Here is a 23,970-nt window from a genome sequence, read left to right as displayed (position 1 = left end):
CTTTGCCTGTAAGGAGACGAGGTTGTATAACATATACGTACTTTGATTATGAATGTACTTTGAGCTTCGAGACGCTGCTCAAGTTGCTGAATTGTTTCAGCAGATTGTTGCTTCAGCTTCCAGCATCTGCAGTCCACGGTGTCACGAAGTTGAATACTTGGAAGCCTTTAGGGACAAGTCGGGCATTCTAAGGCACCCAGAGTTGCCTCACTCCACATTCTTTGTAATATGGTTATCGTCTGACCCTCAGTTGAAAGTCCATTCTTTTTCAAAGCAACATGCTGGAGGAACTCAGCCAGTCAATAGACAATAGGTGCAGGAGTAGGCCATTCAGCCCTTCGAGGCAGCACCACCATTCACTGTGATCATGGCTGATCATCCACAATCAGTATCCAGTTTCTGCCGTATTCCCATAACCTTTGATTCCGCTATCTTTAAGAGCTCTATCCATCTCGTTTTTGAAAGCATCCAGAGACTTGGCCTCCACAGCCTTCTGGGGCAGAGCATTCCATATATCCACCACTCTCTGGGTGAAAAAGGTTTTCCTCAACTCCATTCTAAATGGCCTACCCCTAATTCTTAAACTGTGGCCTCTGGTTCTGGACTCACCCATCAGTGGGAACATGCTTCCTGCCTCCAGCATGTCCAATCCCTTAATAATCTTACATGTTTCAATAAGATCCCCTCTCAGCCTTCTAAATTCCAGAGTATACAAGCCCAGTCGCTCCAATCTTTCGACATATGACAGTCCCGCCATCCCAGGAATTAACGTTGTGAACCTACGCTGCACTCCTTCAATAGCAAGAATGTCCTTCCTCAAATTTGGAGACCAAAACTACGACAGTACTCCAGGTGTGGTCTCACCAGGGCCCTGTACAGCTGCAGAAGGACCTCTTTGCTTCGGTCAGGCAGCATCTATGAAGAAGAGTGAACAGTAGGCATCTCCGGCTGAGACTCATTCTTTTTGATCGCTTAACTTTGCCTAAGGTGCGAGAATCTTGATATTCCTGGCATGGTAAGTGCAAAGGTTGCACAATCAAGGCATGAAATGACATTTAGCGGTGATAACTATGACCACAATATCACACAAAGAAGGACTTTGCTCCAGTGCAGAGAACTCGCCCGCGCGGACGTATAAACGATTTTTTTTAGAAAAGCTGACCGTGTGTAGTACGTCATGGGCCGAATAAATAGTCCGCGGGCCCGCTCTGGTATCCTTCCGCCGAGCGGTGACGCCATTTTCTGGAGGATTTTTTTTGAAAAAGGAAGGGAGGCTCGGGAGGAGACGGGGAGAAGCGGCTGAAGGCGAGGGACCGACCACCACCACCACCCCGAGGCACTGCCCCAAACCATGGCCGATGTCGACAAGCTCAACATCGACAGCATCATTCAGAGATTGTTAGAAGGTGAGGTTGGCGGCGGTTTCGAGGCCGGGGGGTGGTGGGGGGAGGGAGCAGGGGTGCGCCTCTCCTACAGCCGGCCGCTTCCTCACCGGTTCCCCGGCGGTCGGCGCGGCCTACGTGTGTAAATGAAATAACGCCGCCGCCCTCCCTCAATCGGCAGGCCGGGTCCCAAGGCCAGCCCCGCGTTGTGACCTGGCTTCCCCCGTGTTGAGCAGGTCGGCCCCGGCCCTGCTCGCATCCGCATCCTCGCCCGAGTCGGGCCGGCGTGCTGTGCTGGGCCCGGCCCCTCATCGGAGGGAACAGAATGGGGATCTAGTTTAATGTCGTGGGGGAGGGGTGTGAGTGAGTGCGCGGGGAATGGGGGCTGTGGTGGGATCGGGGCTGGAACTGCCACCGAAATGGCGGAGCACAGTGATTATGGTAAATTTCACCACTCATGAGCTGTATGTAACCCAGATCCATTATCGACCCTTACAACAATTCTCTGCTTCCTCACCATTACCCCGTTTTCGATTATCTGTAGAATTGGATTACTTTCAAGCCGGTGTTCTTTTGGTTAAAGAAAGGTGTGTATATATATGGCTTATTACTTAACGCCCTAGAGCCACTGATGATGGCATTCTCACCTTCTATGTTTGGAAGACAACTGTTTCTCTTCCACCCTATCTCTGGAAATGTAGGGCAGGCTAACTATTACTTGCAGAGTAACCGAATAACCATCTGTTTCTTTCCGCGACCTTTATGATATGTAATTGATGTTTTATCGGTGGAAAGTCCATGCAATTACAGGATATAATGAAGATTGTGGTATAAGATTGTAATTGTTTTAGTTTGGAATTCGTGTTGTTGAGTTACCCACCGCACTAAAGGGATTAAAATTTAACTGACTTTTATTTTTGTTGCCGCCTAGTAAATCTTTTACCAGGAATAATTTCGGAGCATATTCTTCCAAAAGGAAGGATCTTCAGAGCCCTCACCCATCCTTTCCGTGGAAATGTAGGTCAGCAATCAAATGCAACCTTGTGCGTTAGATAAAGTTACCCCTTTTGTGGTTGAATTACTTGGAGAGTAACCAGATAACCATGGAGGTTTCTTTTTCAACTGGCCTGTATAAAACTTGATCAGTTTTACGTCGTTGGAAGGTCCACACTTTTATCAGAATGATATAAGATTCTGGTATAAGACGATCACTTTTTGTTTGAAGAGCCCATTCCCTAATCAGTGTTTTGGATTAGCGAGTTAGACATTGTCGGAATTTTGATTTCCCACTTCAATGGAAATCTTTACAATGTGTTTATTTGTGTGCATCCTTCCAATAGAATGTGACCATTAAATCTGTACATGTTATTTTTCCCACATTACAGCCGTGATCAGTAGAGTATGCTGTTATACAAGCCTGCTATTTAAACGATGGGGAGGTCCCCCCCTGGCTATGATCAATACCCCCCTTCTGTATCTCCCTTCCAAGTTGCACTGTTATTTGTAGGATCTTTGATCAGGCCAAGGACACATCTTGTTTAACTCCATGACCTCTTAAGAATGAAGTGATTTTAAATCTCAGTGCATTGAGGGATTTTGCAATGCATTGCTGAGAGTTGGATACATTTAATCATTTTCTTCTTTCTGCACCTTGGACACAGCTACTGCAGCTCTGTTTATCTCAAGATATCTGTGGTATCTTGGCTCAAAGAAAGTTACCTGTACCTGAGGAATTACTTAGGAGTTGGGTGTTATAGGTCATTCTGAGAATGTACTAAAATGAGGTGGTATCTCTACAAAATATTAGGTGCTGTGAGGTCTGAAGTAAATAATAATGTTTACTGTGTTTAAGAAATGTGAATATTCGCCCAAAGTCTCATTTAGTGGAACAAATGGATGCTGATCTTGAGGTGAAAGGAATGGCCAAGCATTTACTTTCTTGGAGGAAGTGAGGTAAAAATTGAAGAGAATTTCAGATTGGTAGATGGGAGTGACATGACTTGCCAATCTATTTAGTGATTTATCTTAAGCAGATCGATCAACTTTGAGAAAATAATTATTGATTTGAGCAATAGGTCTGTAAATAACAGAACTGGGGATATTTCTAGACGTTGCAAAGTTTCCTTATTTTTTTTTATCTTGTGTTTTTGAGTAAAATGGTTCCAGGGAACTGAATTTTGAGTTAACTTTAGTTTCAACTATCTGTTGAAATAGTAATTTTTTCATTAAGATTAGAAACTGGCTGCTTAACCAGCATTTAAAGTTAAAATAATGAAGCCTCATCCAAACGAAAAGTAGTCACTTGTGATTCAGGGTGGCTGTTTGTTGAATCTGTTTTTACGATTAGGTTTATTGAATATTCTATATTTGGAATTTAATCACCTGTTAAACAGTGAGGGGCAGCCAGTTTTTCTGTGCAAATTATTAAATAGATACTTTATTGATCCCAAAGGAAATTACAGTGTCACAGTAGCTTTACAAGTGCACAGATATACAAGTATTAGAAGAAAAGTAGAAAGAATAAAAAATAAATTGCCTCAAACAGTCTAACAGGAGGAGGTCATCACTTCCCTGACTATAGGTTGACTCATAGAGCCGAGGGTAAGAATGACCTCATATAGCACTCTTTGCAGCAGTGCATTTGTCTTGGTCTATTACTAAAGGTGCTCCTCTGTTCAGCCAAGGTGGCATGCAAAGGCTGAGAAACATTGTTCAGAATTGGCAGGGTTTTCCACAGGATCCTTTGTTCTACCCACAGCCTCCAGAGTGTCCAGTTTGACTCCTATAACAGAGCCGGCCTTTCTGATCAGTTTGAGTCTGTTGGCATTATCTGTGTTGATGCCATTGACCCAGCACACCACCACATAGAAGATTGTATTGGTGACAACAGACTGGTTAAGACATGTGAAGGAGAGGCCTGCATACTCCAAAGGATCTCAGTCGCCACAGGAAGTAGAGGTGACTCTGTCCCTTCTTGTACACAGGCTCTGTGTCGGTGCTCCACTCAAGACTGGCATCCAGATGCACCCCAAGGTACTTGTAGGTCCCCACTGCATTGGTATAAGTATTTGACGTTAAATGTACTTGTGCAGTCTGTAATCTTTGTGGATCTGATGAACTTTAATGTCCATGAGGAAAACCTTTGCAATGTATTTTAGCTGTAGCCTGTATGTGCAGCCTTTTGTGAAAAGAGATTTGGGTAATTGTATTCTTGGGGGTTTAAACATCATGGAAATTTTTCATAGACAAGTACTGAAATAAATAGCTGGCACTCTGCAGGTATTGTGGTTCAACAATAAAGTTCGATGTCACAGTTTAAGTGGGGCCAATTTTATAGCAGCACCATCCATGTTCCAAAGCTCTTTGCATCCTGTGACACGCATGCTGGGCTTCAGATGTTTATTGCATAAACTTAGTTCAGTCTTGCGTTGCATTCTGCCCTTATATAGTGGATCAATACTTGCAAGCTAATCTATTTTCTGTCAGTCATGTTGGTCTTCCCTGACCATTTTGTTGTAGTTCTAACTGTAGTTCTAAAATCGAGGCAAGAAGACTGCAACTAGCGGGGCACTGTCTACGCCACCCCGAGCTACCTGCCAGCCTAGTCATCATATGGGAACCCAGGCATGGGAGGATGAACCTTGGACGCCCTCCCAAGACTATGGTCAACACGCTCCTAGAAGACAGCGGCGCGGCTAATGTAGATGAACTGAACACACTGATGAGGAAGAAGTGTAGAGTCTGTCATCGTGCCCGAAGCCGGCCCCCTAGGCCTGAGTCGATGAAGTAGTAGTCTAACTGAAATCCAAGATTTGGATTTGGAGGTGCCTTTTAAGTCATGTTGGGTGTTTTTGTTTTCCATAGAAATACTCAGGTCTTCACTTCCTCTGTTCCAAATTAGATGACTGCTGAATTGTTTGAAGCTTTGTTCGCCAAACCATGATGTACCACATGAGGCGATACCTAATGTAACAGATCATTTAATGTGAAATTTGGAAATTTGTCTTAAAACCTAAGAAATGCCTGCTTTGAAACCTAAATTCAAAGTTTACCAAGTCTGATTAAATGAGCAAATCCTTGATTAATTTACTAAGTCATTTCGCAGCTGGTAGTCTCAATTTTGTATTCTGTCATTCCAGTTAAGACTAGTATTTGCTGTTGTCCAGTAAAACTTCTGGGCAAACTGGCTCTGCACATCTTGTGTATACAGTATTTTGGTAATGATCTCACACAGTCTGGAAAGCTATAAGCCTTGGTATGCCGTTTGCATTTGAGTGCTGCATCCAAGAACAAGGTAACATTCTCACTGTTAATACCCAGGTATGAAGTGACATGTTATCTCAGGTGCTAATTGCTCGTGGAAAACTGCTTTGAGTTTGAAGGGCTTTGGTGGAAGTGGTGTGCATCTTTTCCAAATTTTAACATGGTTGCTTTATTTGGAGTATGTCCCATGAAGAGTCAGTCCAACATAGCTCTGTAATTTCCATAGTTACACTAGCAGTTTGCAGATAGTGAATTGAGTTGGAGGTGTTCATTGTGTAAAGAAATTCAGTTGGATAAAGGAATCTTGGTTGGGCCCCTCTAAGAAACAAGAAAAACTTGCCCAACCAACACACATCAAAGTTGCTAGTGAACACAGCAGGCCAGGCAGCATCCTGACGAAGGATCTCGGCCTAAAACGTCGACTGTACCCCTTCCTAGAGATGCTGCCTGGCCTGCTGCGTTCACCAGCAACTTTGATGTGTGTTGCTTGAATTTCCAGCATCTGCAGAATTCCTGTTGTTTGTGTTTTAAAACTTTTGCCCACTCTGTGGGATAGAGCAAGAGAGGGATCCTTAAAATCCTCTTTTTGGAAATTGTTAATGTTCTAAAGCATCACACTCACAGGTACGAGTGGAAAAAGACTAAACAATGGGAAAGAATAGACAAGGAAAGAATAAGTTCTGTGAAAAGTAGATGAAAATAGTGATTCTATTGTAATGCTCCTGGATCTTGCAAGGAGGTGGAAGTAGGCTGGGCATATTGAGGGAGCTGTTCAGCCTTTGCAAAGTAACAGCAATATTGTCTCCTGTTTTTTATTATTTATATATATCTCTCTCTCCTTGTTTACATTTCCAGATAGACCAGCTGCTAACAAAAAGCTTTCACCATCCCCTATGTGCTGGCACTACCAACACTTGTCAATCAATGTCTTAGCTACTTTTTTCCTCCCTTACCCTCTTGCCTTTTCACCACTTAAAACATTTCTAATACGTCCTAAAATGAAATCTAAGCTGAAATGTAGCTTTTTATCTGTCCAGCTGCTGTCTAATTTGAGGAGTATTTCCTGCATATTTTTTTGATCAACTAACAGTATGTTGTTCCTGAACAGGATAAATTTTAATAATGGCCTTGGTGCTTATAATGTTAAGTGTGTGCATCAGCAAATTGTACTAAGTTGCAGAAGTTAATGTGAGGTGCACTGTGTGAAATTAATTCAGAATTAGAATCTTTAATTATTTCTAGCCTTTGACTTAGCTAATTGCCATAATGGCATTGCTAGAATAGAAAAAAATCTTATTTCCATAATTCCTGCTAGCCATGCTTTATGTGGGTCCTTTAGAACAGTGGTGGAATGGTTTGTTGAACCTCCTGAAATTTATTCAGTGCTTATTATGGAGTATAAATGAGAACTATTTGCAAAGATCTGTGGGATTGGTTTGCCATTTCCTGCAGTAGTAGGAGCAATTTTTAGAGGGCAAAATGATAAGGTGAACATTGATTAGGGTAAACTAAGCACTAGAATTATGTTAGAAACCAACTTTTGTAAAGTCTTGAATCTAAAATCAATTTGTTGCGAAACTTCAAGCATGTTGTCTACAAAGCAAAAGAGATGGATGAATTTTGTTTGAATGAGAGCAACAACTGTTGTACTATAAATACCTTTCCATTGAGATTTTTGGATACTGCTGAATACAAGGAACAAGTCTGTTCTGTTGCTCTTAAATCATATCTATTGAACTTTGATTATCGAAAAATATAATGGGTTGCAGATGAAGTGGGCATAATTGTCCATTTTTGTAATAGGTGGTAATTCATTTCTGGAAGCTTAAACTCTAAATACTTAGTGCAAATCAAAACTCTAGATATTGGAAAAGTGAAATAAAAATGCTGAGTATATTCAGTAGGTCAAGGTAGATCTCTGGAAAGGGGAAGCAGTTAATGTTCCCTCCTGCCGCCTTCTTACTCTGACTTCACCTCTTTTTTTCCAGTCCTGATGAAGGGCCTCAGCCCAGAACTTCGATTGTTTATTCATTTTCATAGATACTGCCTAGCTGGCTGATTTCCTTCAGCATGTTGGTGAATTTGCAGCATCTGCAAATTTTCTCATGTTTGTAATGTTTCTGTTGACAGTTTTGTACCTTAACGTTTAAGTTATGTTTAGAGAGATTTGGTCCTTTAGACTACCTTGTACATTTTCCAGTGTTTTCTTGGTACCCTGAATTCATTGGTTTGTAGGATGGGCGGGTGCCAAGTTACAGGAGTGGCTGAGATGGAGGACTAATTTTATTGTACCCTTGTAACTTATTAAATATTGCACCACGGTGTTGATTTTTTGAAGCTAGGCAAAGTTAGTCCTCCGGTTTAAACACTCATGGATGTTTTCCTTTGTGCTTTTAAAAAGAAACTTAACTGACAAATGTTGCATAGATCCCTGCTCTCTACTGGTGCACTGACAAATCACAGCTAAGAGGTTGCCTGTGAGTACTGTTGGGTGGGCCAGCAGTATTACTACTTGGTTTTCAGTTTTATGGTGAGTGCAGGACATTACCAGGAAGTAGCAGCAACTACCCCATATGTTAACATGTGTCCTGCAATAAATCAAAAATATTTTTTAAAGATCTGGAATTAATGCTGGAAAATCTTAGCAGGCTAGGGAGAAACTATGGAAGCAGTTAACTTTTCAGGCTTTGACAATCTCAATACAATGAAACCTTGCAAGTTTTTTGGAGCACTGCCATAACTTGAGATCTGTTACTGAGAACTTTCTCTTCTGTTAAAAATATTTTGGTAAGTTACAGAACTTGTATCTGTGGTTCTGTCTACTTAATTTTCCATGTTCAAAGTTTACTGCTGAAAGTCACTAACAGAACTAATTATATATGTATGCCCTTGAGTCTTCTAATTTCATGAAACCCTTGTAAATTCTACTCTGCTTGCTCATTGCCATATCTATTAATTTCCTCTGAGGAGTTGTTTTTTTTTACATTAAGTGTTCATTTCAGTACTATTGCACTTGAATCTGTATTTCACCATATGCAATTAATGCTTTCTACTTGACTCCCTCTGACTGTCATTCTGTTCATGCACTCTGTAACTGCTGTTGAAGGAACCACAGTGACTTGCTGAAGTGCGTTTTGGAGACGGTAAATATCTGCCAAGGGTTAGGCAGTTAATGTTTAGGATGATGAATAATGAACTGATCAAACAGGTTACCTTGTGCTCAATCTTTGTTGGAGTTGTATTCACTGATGGAAGCTAGGAGTACTCTACCACACTGCCTTGTATAAATGATGGACTGGCTTTATGATTGAGAATGAATTTTTAAAATTCTGTTTATCAGGTACCCAGGCTGTGCTGTGTAGGCATGGTGTTTAAAGTTGTTGACAAAGTTAAGGTCGATGATTATTGAGCCTTTCAGGGTTTCGATGGCTGGGGCCACAGCTGTGGTATTACAATATTGTTTGAGTGGTTAAATTTATATTGGAGATAGTTTTTGTTTGTGAGTACACTTGTGCTATATCTAGGTAATATTCGTCTATTAAGTGACAAGTATGAATGATTGAACAAACTTTATTCTAGTGTGAAGTTAGATAATTGAAGATGGTTGAGCCTGTAACCTTGAAGATGTCTTGTTGTATTGTCGCGGTTCTTAGATAGTTAACTGTCAACAACCAGAGCTATCTTTAATACAAATTGTTGAAAAGTTTTCCCCTGGATTTGTTTGACCAACATCAAGACTCTTTTAATGTCTCCTTATGAGCAAATGGTGTCTAGGTAAATTTTCTTACCTAAACTCTGGATTTCTGCTTTCAGTCCATGTTTGAATTAAAACAACAGTGCTTGCTTCTGAGTTAGTCCTAGCTCAATCTAAACTGAACATTGATCAAGGTTGGTGCTTAATGGCACTGTTGACATCATCCATTAATTAAGAGTACACAGATAGCTTTGCAGTTAGCTGAATTGGATTTTCCTACTTTATCTGGTCTTGTATTTTTCCACATGAAACATCCATTCAATATTTCTTATGCACTCTGGCAGGTAGTGAGTGAACCTGCTTGCCCTTGTAAATCTGCCAAAGACTGGCAAAAACTTGTCTGTGTTGACGTTGATGTATGTTCACAATGGATCTGGTTAAGGAAAAACTTCACCACTGTGGCACAGCAAATGTGTTAAATAAGGAGAAATTAACAAGATCTAGGAGTCGAGAACTGGGCATGCTCAAGGCATGGTCAACTATCAGCTCTAGCAATGTATTTTAGCTATAATTACATAACCAGGCATATTCCACTGGCTTGAATGACAATCAGGTGCTAGACTAGTGGAATGCAATTTAGTCAACATGTATGCTAAACAGTGTGTAATTGGCTTTTTAGCAATCCTGAAACCAGCAGATCAACTTGAAACATTTCAACACTTCTGCATCTGGTGGGTAATTAAACATCTAATGGGGGTTGGAGGAGGCTCCAGAATTGTGCTATTCTCAATGATTTCCAGTGTGTGAGCTCTAAAATGATTGAGTATTTGCAGTCATGTTGCATCAATCCTTGGGGCAGTACCCTAGACTGAACCATCCTCAGCTGCTTCAGAAATTTCCTGCCATAATAAATTTCCCTGTAGGTTCTTCTTCATCGTACACAATAATGTATTCTTGATCCTTCCTCACTGGGTTTCAATCTGGGAGTACCTTCACCACGCAGTACTAAAAGGCTGTGGTGTGCCGTACCTTCATGAGGGTTGTGAAAGATGAACAACAAATATTGGCCATGTCAAAGTCCTGGAAAATGTAGTGGATTCTGGTAAATTGGGACATATCGGGACCAGTACATTTTGGCCCAAATAAGCAGCTGCCCCAATTTGTGAAGAAAAACTACCATTTAACTGAGTAACAAATTGCGTATTTAAATGAAATACAGAAGAAATTAGAACACTATTGCTACTACAGAAGTACAAAACTAATTCTCAATTAGGCAGGAATTCATCCCATGTACTGACGTGTTCTTTTGACTGTAAAAATAAGTACAGATACCTGGTGTAGATAATGGACTGCCTTCATAACAATGCTTTGCAATTACATGCTCCATATTTGTTTTTATTGTAATGAACAAGATGATTGTATCTTAATTCTTCATAGTTCTTAACTTGAAGTAGTGAAATCATTTCATTTTCACTCCCAGTCATATCTGGCATCTCCAAGCCTGAATGCTTGAAACTGCAGTGAGCAAAACACTGCTAAATTGTGTTGCTGCTTATTTCTAGTCAACCACCAATGTCAAAAATCACCACTCTTTGAATACACATAAGCAACTGACACTTCTGTTCACTCTAGCCACGGTGTAGTGACTAATGGCCGCAAGTGTACGCCACCAATGCTAGTTGAAAACTGGCAACAGTCTCCTGTCCCAAACAAGTGGCATAATGTCCAAAATAAACGAAGGAAATCATGGCTATTTCTTCAGTTAGTTTTTCTTTTTAGGAGTTGTCCCAAATAAACAGCTACCTCGGTTAACTTGTATTTGCTTGTTTAATTTTCCACCTCCATTGCAAACTGTGGTCTGTTCAATTTAGTGATGGTAGTGATGCACACATGGCTTCTCAAAGAAAAGGAATTTCTATAATGGTGTCATGGGGCAATGCATGGGCAATTGCTTTGGTAAAGCTGCCTGCTTTACATTCATTCTAGCAACTGTCTTTTGGGATTTGATCAACTCATTTTTGATGCCTTTGTGACTGCTGGTGATCGATAATTGGGGAAAGACCTCAATAATGTCTTTGTACCCATATTGGAGGAATTTTGGAAACAAGCACAATTGTTAGGTTTCCATGTGAGTTTCTTCTATTCGCGGGTGTTTTTTTGTTTACAGCTTTCATTTCCTGAGTGATTGTAGCATTTATACCAGGCCAAATTTTGATGTTTATTAATGTAAGAGGCATTACACACAGGGGAGCATTCCCTGACTTGGTTCCATCAGCCCAGGTTTGAATCTGACGTCTGGTCCAGTGTGGGGATTCTCTGGGATTGCTTCTATATCCCAACTACATGGTGTTTAGTAGGTTAAATGGTATACCCCAAACTGAATTATCCCTTGTGGTAGCTGGTGAGAGAATCTAGGGCAATGGGGATGAAGATGGTATAAATTGGCCTGTGAAGGAATAAATTAGAGCACTAAATTTGGAATTGGGTTTTTCTAGAAGATATGATAGACATAATGGGTCATTTGCTAATGTCATAGGAAAAGTTATGAAAAAAGTGTATGAAGCTTTCATAAGTGTATACCTATAATGGATCATTATTCACTCACCTTGATTGTCATCCTTGAGTTGAATTACCCACCTTTTTCTGTATGCAAATACATCTTAACAAACTTGGCCTTGTATATCTGCATTTAAAATGTAGGTAATACATGGAGGTTTCAATAGGTACATTTAATGTCAGAGGAATGTATATAATATACATCCTGAAATTCTTTTTCTTTGCAAACATCCATGAAAACAGTGCCCCAAAGAATGAATAACAGTTAAAATGTAGCGACCCTCTTCTCTTTCCCCCCCCCCCACAAGCAAAAAAGCATCAGCACCCTTCACCAAACACTCAAGCATCAATAAAGACACGGACTTGCAGTGCCCCAAAATCTACTTGCTCACCCGGTCATTTGACATACCACAGGTTCTCTCTCCCTAATAAGGGAGAAAGAGGTGTCCCTGTTTCACAGCGAGAGGGGAGACCTAACAAAAAGCTCACTGATTTACGATGTTAAAAGTCTGCTGCTTCACCTTTTCTGAGCTCTGCAACCAGAGAGTCGGCACCAAAAAGGCACAGCTCTCCAGACACACAACCCTGGCAACTAACCCACTGCTCCTGATGTTCTGTGTTCTCCCACAACGCTTCAGTCAGGGGCACCGGCCTGGAATCAGCAAGTCCCCAGAGCCATGAAGATCCAAACCATGAAGGCACGCTCACCTCCTAGGCTGCGTCCTTGGGATATCAAAACGCAGTCGGTCGTGAGGCCCTGAGAGCAGGTCCCATTCCTGCAAAGCACTGAACTCAGCCTGTAACTCCAAGTCAAGGTCTTCAAAAAAAAACATTGAAAAGAGGAAAAAAAAGATGTCAAAGAAATAGAGCTGTTTCCGAAGATGCAAGCAAAGGATTCGCTGTTTAACGCCCTCTTGACAGCCCCACTTCCAGTATGACAGTGCTGTCTTGAATTTTATTAAGTGAAATTTTGTCTTGGAGAACGTTACTGACAGTAAGTACATGATTTTATTGTGCGTAGGAAAAATGGAAAATTTCAATGTTTGTAGCTTTTTTTCTGTAAAATTAAACAAGAGTAAGTTGGTTTTAGGAAATGAAAGGTATGTCGCATCCGGAGTTTCTCCGGTTAGCAGACGATTTCCCTCTCTGACGTAGTGGGAAACTACGTACGAGACAAGGTACAGCAGTGATTTGCCATTGCCTTCTGCTGGGTGAGTTTCCAAAGAGATCACCAGCTCGTAACCCAGCACGGATGGAAAGTGGCAGGGGAGCCGGCTGGATTCAAACTTGGGACCTTGCGTCCTGAAGTTCGACGCTGATGCCACTACGCCACCAGCCGGGTCAACCTGGCTGAAAATGCTGGATGGTTGTGATATAGACCTGTTTAAGTTATTTTACTTCAGTTCTACTGCTAATGGATAATGGTAAATTGAACCCATAACTGCTGGTCATTTCAATTGCACATCAGCATAAGTGAATACTTTTCATGTTTTGGATTTTTGTTTTCTGTGGAGTTCAAAGCAGGAATAATTTTCAGCAATTATCTGTCCGCTGGTAGAGGACGTATAGTTGCATAGCTGTCTTTGGTGTTGCAATGTTTTCAGAAACTGCCGCTATCTTGGTATATGTAGTGGGGACAGCAAACTGGCAGAGCCATTCAAACAAAATGTGTTTTAGAGCTTGTGTGACAAAATCACATGCATACCAGCAGTTAATTGACTAATTTTCTTCCACAATTTAGTGCGAGGTTCAAAACCTGGAAAGAATGTGCAGCTGCAGGAGAATGAGATCAGAGGCTTGTGTCTCAAATCACGTGAAATCTTCCTCAGTCAACCTATTCTCCTAGAACTCGAGGCTCCATTAAAAATTTGTGGTAGGAAGCTTCATGCCTTTTACTTGGGTTTAAGCATTTTTCTTAAGATGTTCAAATGTAACCTTTATAATTTATGCTCGAAAATTGCCTTTTATCTGTGAAATCATTTGAATGCACTTAGAAGCAAACAATTAACAATGAAATTTGTAACTTAGTACTGCTGTTATGATTATGGTATGTGCCCTGATTAGAGCCAAAGTTGCTTGTTTAGTATCATGTTTTATTACATTTTGGCTTATTTTTAGATGAGGCATTTGCATGTAACTTTAAAATAACAAGTGCAATTAACCTGTCTGTTTGCACAATTGAGTTATTCGAAGGTGGTGAGAAGCTTGACCTTTATTTTCATTTGGAGCATGGGTAAACTCTTTTAATTATCTTATCAGATCTGTTTGGGATTGAAATGTGCCTTTTGTGATTCTGTTATGCTGCATGTGATTTTGTTGTCTACTTAGAAATCTATAGGGATTTAACTTTCCATTTCTAGTAAACAGCCTTATCAATACATTTTCTTCAGATATATGGGGAAAAAAGCATATTCAACTTCAGATATGTTGATTGTACTATACTATTGCAAGTTTTCAACAATTCAGTCCATAATGCAGATTCAGGAAATGGTTTTTATGGTTTGTTGATGTATGTTACACCATTATTGTGTTTGTGCTTATTAGCTCTTAATTGTATGTTGCAGTAAGGCCATCTACAAAATTGCCCGCCATTTCTTCCTCTCATCCTCCCTCCAACACCACTCTTAGATAGAATGGTCAATTTGTTAACTAGGTCATCTAGTCTGCACTTCACTGTGATTTTTTTTTCTCTCTAACTTTTCTTTTTTCTTTTCCCAGGTGATATTCATGGCCAATATTATGATTTGCTTCGACTGTTTGAATATGGTGGCTTCCCACCAGAGAGCAATTACCTGTTTCTTGGTGATTATGTGGACAGGGGGAAGCAGTCATTGGAAACTATCTGTCTGCTGTTGGCTTATAAAATTAAATATCCAGAAAATTTTTTCCTTTTGCGTGGAAACCATGAATGTGCCAGTATAAACAGAATTTATGGATTTTATGATGAATGTAAGCAAACTTCTCTAATCTACTTTTGCAAAAACTGAGATGAATCTGCTTAGCATTGGTTTCAATTGTAATATATTTGGAAACAATTGAAGAAATCACTTAAGTACATGGCAAAACATGACCATCTGTGGTTTGGCTACTAGTCGTATCAAATTGAATGCCAACATTTTACCATCATTACTTGGGTAAATAAATTAGACTCTACATTGGTACCGGGACATTCACCACACCATTGGATACCTTCATTCTCATGTCAAAAGTGAACATTGGAACTGGCCTAATTGTTTTCTCAAAATAATCAAAAGCATTTCACTGACTAATTTTGATTCTAGTGCTCCTGTTAGGACAGTTCTAGAAGATGAAGCTGCTGGGTGTTTAAGTAGTGTATAGTACATGGGACAGTCATTTGATAAACAGTGACTTGAATAATACTTCAAGGCACAGTTCAAAAGTGACCCGATTTGTATGAAGTTAATTATTTCTTAGAAATTTTTAAATTCCAAATTGGTGCTGTGCTAAGCAAGGCCATAATAAGTTAAACTAAATATTCTAATTTCTGTCTTTTAAAATGCGATCCATTTGGCTGGATGCTGCCTTGACTTTTTGATTGAAGCTTTAAAATGTATTCTATATTTAAGAATAAATGTAAAACTTTCCATGATAGTTGTCATACAACTAGAATTCAGAAGGTTTTTGAATATTAGATTATTGGGCTCATTTTATTTTAAGCAAATAATGCGGTCAAAGTGCAGTAATTTTGCTACATTACCCTTATCAACACGTGCTTTTTTTCCCCTCCGCAAAAAAAAAGACTGCAAACGCATACAGTACAATCTGAATTGAAAAGCTTAGATTGCTAGGAATGTTTAGCAATTTGGGCTGTCACTGTGAAGAAATGTTGACTGTTCTGATGACATTGAAATTGCTTTTTCCTGAAATTCTTGAATTTGGTTTGTCCTGAGGGTAGTAATATGCCAAGTCAGAAGAGCATCCTTCAGAATTAGTGACCAGAAGTGCAGAGAAAGGGTACAATGGAGAATTAAAGTGACCAACAACAAGATCCATATCATATTTGCATAGCAAACTGAATTATTCTGTAAAATGGCCATTTAGCTTGCTTGGTTCCAGTACCCTCGAACTAATTGAAAGGGGTGCATTTGAGTTACAGGTGTGTGTGGGTCTCTGGTGGGAATGGAAGAAGAAAGTTGTAAGTTCCCCATCTCCAGCATTTACAGCATTGTTTTGTTCATTCTTCCATATACCTTTCCAGTATATGGTTAACAAGACTTTGCTGTTCTCAGTCAGCATCACGGTCACTTTTTTATACAGCAATGTTGTAGGCCCTTCTGGCCCTCAATGAGCTATGCCAACCAGTTACACCAGTGTGATCAATTAACCCACTAACCTGTACCTCTTTGGAATCCGGAGCACCTGGAGGAAACCCACACAGTCATTGGGAGAAGGGTAAAAACTCCTGACAGACAGTGGTGGAATTTAAACCCAGATCACTGGCTCTGTAATAATATTACTGTGCTACTGTACCACCCAACTGGGTTTCTGTTGGTCTCTGACCTATCACGGGTGTTTGTTTTCTCTGTAGCCCTTGGAACTTTGATTTCTATCTTGGTTCTGAAAGGAATTTAAACTGAAAACTTTCTGGTTTTTTTCTATACAGGCTGGCTGTCCTGAATATTTATAGCAGATATTTTCTTCAGCTTTCCCTGCCACATTTAGTATTTTTATTTTCAAATTACCAATATGCAAATAAGAGGCCTCAGAAATAATACTAATCCCCTATTTTGAGAGCCATGTTATCAATTAATTCTATTACTTTTCCCCTTAAGGTAAAAGGAGGTACAATATTAAATTGTGGAAGACCTTCACAGACTGTTTCAATTGCTTACCAATAGCTGCCATTGTGGATGAAAAGATATTTTGTTGCCATGGTGGTATGTATAATTTATGTACAAAGGTCACATTTCCTCTTTGACTAATCTTTTTTCTAAAGTTTGTAAATGCTTGATATTTGGGGTGTACCACATCTGAAATGCTGAAATAGAACTACATTTTTAAATTGTGCATTTATGGAATATTAGTATCAAATGATGGATAAAATGTGAGTACTGATCAACTTTATTTGTGGTTTTAATCAGGTTTGTCACCTGATCTTCAGTCCATGGAACAAATCAGACGAATCATGCGACCCACTGACGTGCCTGACCAAGGACTTCTTTGTGATCTTTTGTGGTCTGATCCAGACAAAGATGTATTGGGATGGGGTGAAAATGATCGAGGTGTCTCATTTACATTTGGGGCAGAAGTAGTTGCAAAGTTCCTTCATAAACATGATTTGGATCTGATATGTAGAGCCCACCAGGTATGGTATGGAGGGTTCATTTTGACAGCCTGAATTTACAGCTGTTGTTGAAATATAAAGAATATAAAATTAAATATTTTAAATCTCATGTAACGTAATTCAGTCATACTGATAAACTCAAGTCAAAAGTAAAATTCTGTTTTTCTTAGAAAGGGAAGCTATAAATATGAGGCATTAGGTCAATCCTTTCGTCCTGTAAAGGATAACATGGATTGTGGATGCAGTTGAATTGCGCAGAAAATTCGCGTCTCCTCGGTGATCTTGTCATTGTGATCTGAAGAGTAGGATTGCTGAACTACATGAGGCAGCTGCTCTAGCTTTTCGTAAACTCAAATCCAGTCTACGTCAGTTTACATATTGTCTGCTTGCTTTTGTTATATACTACCAGACTTTCATCTTATTTCCCAATATTCACTGTTTCTATGGCTACAGTGCTGTAATGTGAAGACATCACTTCCTTTTGAATTTGAATCTCTTGCTCAAGTTTAATGTTTCAACTTGCCCAAGGTTGGATTTGTAGTCAGGCCAAAAGTCATTATTTCACAATGAACATTGGTGGTTTAGCATAATGAGGAAATCTAGTCGTAAAGTCTATTGAACAGGGATTACTTTTAATTGGAGTAAATTTTCCATAGAGTTTGCTCCAGATACTCAACTTCATGATTTGAACAAATGTCCCTCATCAATAGAGAAGGCTGAATGCAAATGTCGATGATTAGTTTTATAACACAATGTTATCATGCTGAATATAACCAGGAGACTTGGAATTAGGAATAGGTGTCCCATATTCCACTTGAGTTTAACATTGTTTCATTTGGAATATAGTCATTTAAAATTACTATGTAGATGTGTAATATCAAGGTTTGTAGGGAAAGATAATTGTCCTGTACACAGGTGTATAGCAGTTAGTGTAATATTAGTATAGCACCAGCAAACTCTTCAATTCTGCAGCTTTGTGTACGAGTTTGTACATGTGGGATTCCTTTGGGTGCTATGGTATCCTCTCACATTCCAAAGACAATAAAGTTAGTAAGTTGTGGCACGTTAGGTTGGCGCTGAAGGTACGTGGAATGCCACCAGCACTGGTCATTGATGTAAACAACTGTTTCAATGTACATGTGACAAATCGAGTTAATCTTGCCTTACCAAATTTTGTCATCCAGTAGCTGACAAGCTATTGATTCAAGTTGAGGCGATGGGCTCTTGTTTCTCCATTATATGCCGTCAACTCTTAACTTTATTCAAATTAAAGGGTGTTATGGAAAAAGTCAGGACCTTAAATGTGGTTTAACAGATCCAGTGATTTGGAATGTGTATTAGTAAGCAATAATCTTTAACATGAAGTACATAGTTAATATGTGAAGATTCATGTTCATTTTGTTTACTGAAACAGGTTGTAGAAGATGGGTATGAGTTCTTTGCGAAGAGACAATTGGTGACTTTATTCTCTGCACCCAATTATTGTGGGGAGTTTGATAATGCAGGTGCTATGATGAGTGTAGATGAAACCTTGATGTGCTCTTTTCAGGTAAGACTATCTTCAAATCTAATCTTAATTTTTCTGTACTGAATAAAATGTAAGGGTGTGGATGCTAGAACATTTAGTTGAGTATCTGGTCTGCTAATCAGATTGAATTTGAAATATGTAACCTAATTTTAAACCTGGCTTTTGGTACTGTGTGGTATTGCTCAAACTTAATAGTTAGATTGTACAGGCTTGTAAGATTGGTATGTGCAAATACTGCTTTTGCAGACACTGTCCACTTAAGTACATAAGATTTCGGAGTTGAGCACTTTATTTAGGCAACTCTTAAAGAACAAAAGCGAATGGAGAAAATAACCAGTGTTTCCTTTGTTTATTTGGGGCTGTGCCACTTAATAGGGACAGCAGTCTGCTGCTGAACAGTTTCTAATTAGCATCAGTCACATGCACATGTGGCTGGTAACCACCACACTCTGCTAATTTGCCAACAGTCTTTAAATAGTGTCGGTTCATTTGGGCCAACTGATGCCGAATTAAAAAGCAGTGATATTTGACACTGCTTCATGCAGGAAGGCAATGAAAAGTCAGCCCATTACCTGCATTAGGTGTCTGTGCTAGAATTCCTCTGTTGATAACTACTAGGAACTAATAGACAGTAATATTAATAGTATTCTAATTTGTTGTGCACTTCATTTAAATACATAATTTCTGACTCAGTTAAATGTAGTTTGTCCTTTTAAACTATATCCATGAACTAATATGGCGGGAGGTGGGAGCTAGTATGATAGAGCTGAGGATGAGCCAGCAGGTTTACAAGTGTATGTAAAGTGAATGTAAGGATGGACAAGCCAACAATTGGATGCAACTGCAGACAGGGCAAGGAGTTCAATTGTATCACGGAGTGGCAGAATTTATAAGGGTGCAGGATCGAGCATGCTGTATTTTAATGCACGTGGCAGGGCTAAGCAACCATGGCTGACAAGGGAAGTTAAGGACTGCATAAAAGCCATGGAAAAGGCATATAAGGTAGCAAATGTGAGTGGGAAGTTGAATGATTGAGAAGCTTTTAAAATCTAACAAAATGCAACTAAAAACGAGCTGTGAGAAGGAAAAATGAAATATGAGGGCAAGTGGGCCGATAATATAAAGCAGGATACTAAAAGTTTCTTCAGTTATATAAAGAATAAAAAGGGGGTGAGAGTTGATATTGGACCACTGGAAAGTGATGCTGAGGAGGTAGTAATGGGGGACAAAGAAATGGCAGATGAACTTGATATGTACTTTGCATCAGTTTTCACTGTGGAAGACACTAGCAGTGTGCCGGAGGTCTGTGAGTGTCAGGGAGCAGGAGTGAGTGCTATTGCTATTACAAAGGAAAAAGTGCAAGGCAAACTCAAAGGTCTAAAGATGGATGAGTCACCTGGGCCAGATAGATTACATCCTAGAATCCTGAGAGAGTTTGCTGAAGAGATAACAAATGCATTGATCATGATTTTTCAAGAATCACTTAATTCTGACTTGGCCCCTGAGGAGTGGAAATCGCAAATGTCACTCCACTTTTTAGGATGGGAGGAAGACGAGGAAACTATAGGCCAGTTAGCCTAACCTCAGTAGTTGGGAAAGTGTTGGAGTCTATTATTAAGAATGAGGTTTCAAGGTACTTGGAGACTAATGATAAAATAGGCCAAAGTCAGCATGGTTTCTATAAAGGGAAATCTTGCCTGGTAAATTTGTTAGTTCGAGGAAGCAACAGGGTGGAAAAGGAAAGGCAGTGGGTGTCATTTACTAGAATTTTCAGAAGGTATTTGATAAGGTGCCACGCATGTGGCTGCTTAACAAGATAAAATCCGGGACTGTATATGGGGGGGGCAGGGTTAAGGGGAGGGGGGGGTAGATTTTATCTTTTCATGTATTCTTTTTGAAAATTTAATAAAAATTATATATAAAAAAAAAAGATAAAATCCTATGAAAAGATACTGGCATGGATAGAGGAATGGCTGACAGCCAGGAGGCTGCTAGTTGGAATAAAGGGGGCCTTTTTTAGTTGGCTGCCAGTGACTAGTGTATTCCTCAGGAATTGCTACTTTTCACATTGTTTGCCAGTGATTTGGATAATGGAATTGATGGCTTTGTGGCAAAGTTTGCGGATAATATGAAGATGGGTGGAGAGGTAGGTAGTGCTGTGGTAGCGATGCGCCTGCAGCAGGACTTGGACAAATTGGAAGAATGAGCAAAAAAAAAAGTGGCAGAATAGTGTTGGGAATTGTATGATAATGCATTTTGGTAAAAGGAGCAGTAGTGCAGACAGTTATCTAAATGTGCAGAAAATCAAACATCAGAGGTGCAAAGGGACTTGGGAGATCTCATGCGAGAATTCACAGGTTGTCTGGTAAAGAAGGTATGTTGACACATATCAATTGGAATAGATTATGAAAACAAGGAGATGATGCTGAAGCTTTGTAAGACACTAGTCAGGCTGCACTTGGAGTATTGTCAGCAGTTTTGGTCCCCATGCCTCAGAAAGAATATGTTGTTGGAGAGAGGCCAGAGGAGGTTTCAGAGGATGATTCCAGGAATGAAGGGGTTAACATGTGAGGAGTGTTTGGCAGCTTTGGGCCCGTACTCACTGTAATTTAGACTGTGTGGGGATCTCATTGGAACCTACTGAATGTTTGTAAGGACTAGATAAAGGTGGATGTGGAAAGGATGTTTCCTCTGGTAGGGTATCCAGAACTAGAGAACATAACCTCAAAATTGAGGGGTGACCTTTTAGAACAGAAGTAAGGAGGAATTTTTTAAAGCTGAAGTGGTGAATCTCTGGATTGCTCTGCCAGAGGCTGTGGTGGAGGACAAGTCCATCAGTATATTTAAAGCGGAAGTTGATAGATTCCTGATTGGTCGGGGCATCAATGGATATGGTGAGAGGGCAGGTGTATGGGGTTGAGTGGGATCCGGGACCAGCCATGATATAAATGGCAGAGCAGACTTGGGCTGAATGGTCTGATACTGCTCCTGTGTTTGAACTCCAGCTAATTGGGGCAGCCGCTTATTGAGCCAAAATATACTAGTCCTGGTGTGTCCAAATTAGCCAGAATTCTCAGTGGCGTGTTAATATCCAATAATCTATTGTTAAAGATCCTGATCTAAATGTTACATTAAATGTGAAGTTTGTAATGTGGGATAGTAATGCTATTTTTAATTTATTCATGTTCTTACAAAAAAGTTTAATTTGTGCTGGTTAAAGTCGAGTGTATTTCCTATTTCATTGCATTAATTTACTATTGTATATTGAAAGATTGAAGGAAATCTTTAAACCATGTGTTTTTTAGATTTTGAAACCAGCAGAGAAAAAGAAACCCAATACAAGCCGGCCTGTAACGCCACCAAGGAGCATGATCACAAAACAAGCCAAGAAATAAAACCAGGAATTCTGGTGTTGCCTATTCGGACATGTATTATACCGGATTGTCTCCATTTTTAACTTTTTTTTGTGTAAAGTGTACCTGTCAGCTTGCTTGGGTTAGATTACTACTTGTTGACTTGTGGTTTATCTGCTGTGATATGCTGAGTCATATTTGCTGCTGCAGAGCAACAAACATGAGTCAGCCACCTGAGATGGAAGATTATTAAAAATACAGTAGCTCTCTAACCTGCACTGGTGCTCCTACTCGTTAGCATAGCCTGCTAACAATAGTGTGCACTTGGTTATTCCACAGTAGGCTTCAACGTGGGGAGGGTGGGGATAATTGAGGGTTAGTAGTTGAGAGAAATTTGACTTTTTTGGTACAGTTCAGAAAGTATTGTAAATGCAATGTGAAGAACGTTGAGTTTTCCCTTTTTTAAAGGCCCAAAGAGGTGCTTGAGCCTGGTAATTTACTTTTTTTGGAAAACAAAATTCGCTAAATGTAGGAAGTGGCATACTGTTTATAAAACCAAGTTATAGTTCAAAAATTTTTGTACTTAATGTTTTTTATTTAGAGGAATGCATCTGCTTTTTCAAGTCTTCATGCCTGTCATATAAACAACTGTCTTGTTGTATAGATGTCACGATTAGAAGGATCTGCCTCTCCACTCTGCCAGCACCACTGAAAATGACGTAAATTTGATTAAGCACACTTCCTGTACTATATTTTCGATGATGAAATAAAAGCCATTATTTTACATTTGGCATTTTGATTTGTCAAATATTAGCTTCCTTGTGTTTATAATGGCTAACACGGATTAGTTAACTTCTGGCAAAGATGGTGGAGAACAGATTAAGGTATGTCTAGCATAGAATATTAATGAACTTTTATTTGTCATTCACTCATTCCTAGAATGGGGATTGGGAGATTTCCCTATTCCTCCATGCCATTATCATCCCTGGCCTTGAAGCCAAGCAAGCAATTTGAGGATCTGTGTCATTAGACAATTGGCCACTAGGTGAAAAATAATTTGGAATGCTCAATGTTTAAACTTCCCTTTAGACATTTCTCACCATGTATTTGTAGCTGAGAGCATAAGGTTTTAAACTCTTTCAGGTCACTTGTATGCAATGGACATTTTTCCCCTTCATTGCGTTCAAATTTCTTAAAGGTGAATAGATACGATACTCGTTTCCCTTTATTTAGTCATCCCCTCTCCTCCCATACTCCAAGATTTTTGCCTTTTCTCACTTGGTACAAAACCTTGTCCATACACTTTTTGTCAACATTACTGCATTCAAGAGGAGATACTGATTTGGCTTTCTTTATCTCCACTACCATGCTGGGGAAGTTCAAAATTGGGCAATCCACTTCAGCCTTGTGGCTGGTTTAAATGTGGCAGTGGCAGATCCCTGGGCATCTATTTGAATGCCTGTACTGTCAACTATGTAAGTTAATTTCAAGATCAAAATTGGGAAGAAAAATAAATCCTTTTTACAAACCTAGACTCCTGTGATGTTTGTGTGTGGATGCTTCATAATTCTTCTGGAATGATTCTGAACGAGGTGCAAGAGAAGAGTCATATAGGAAACTTGGCTTTTAGCTTGGTTTACTTAACTTGTTCTTGATCTCTAACGGCCTCTACTCTTACTCTTCATTGCCACCAGGCCATCTATTATTACTGGGATGGTTTAGTATCCTTTAAAGTTCCAAATAAAACATACAGAATTCCATCCACTAATATTTTCCACGAATGATTCTGCAGTATTACCCTTAAGGAAATAAGTATAAAAGAGAGATTATACCTTGTCGAAACTCTTGCTGGCTACTTATTAATTCTGCCTTTTGGTCTCTACGAAGTT

General features: G+C 39.7%; 1 protein-coding gene across 1 annotated transcript; it reads left to right on the top strand.

The window, feature by feature from the left end:
* Positions 1 to 1,215: 1,215 nt before the first annotated feature.
* ppp1cc (protein phosphatase 1, catalytic subunit, gamma isozyme) lies at positions 1,216 to 23,609 on the top strand. The gene is made up of 7 exons (XM_063034469.1): positions 1,216 to 1,406; positions 13,637 to 13,768; positions 14,614 to 14,844; positions 16,689 to 16,793; positions 16,998 to 17,221; positions 18,615 to 18,749; positions 22,034 to 23,609. Exons 1-7 carry the CDS (start codon positions 1,352 to 1,354, stop codon positions 22,121 to 22,123), a joined length of 972 nt encoding a protein of 323 aa, XP_062890539.1. The 5' UTR covers positions 1,216 to 1,351; the 3' UTR covers positions 22,124 to 23,609.
* Positions 23,610 to 23,970: the final 361 nt, after the last annotated feature.

Source organism: Mobula hypostoma, chromosome 27, assembly GCF_963921235.1.
Source record: "Mobula hypostoma chromosome 27, sMobHyp1.1, whole genome shotgun sequence".
Taxonomy (NCBI): Eukaryota; Metazoa; Chordata; class Chondrichthyes; order Myliobatiformes; family Myliobatidae; genus Mobula; species Mobula hypostoma.
This window is presented reverse-complemented; position numbering and strand designations above follow the sequence as displayed.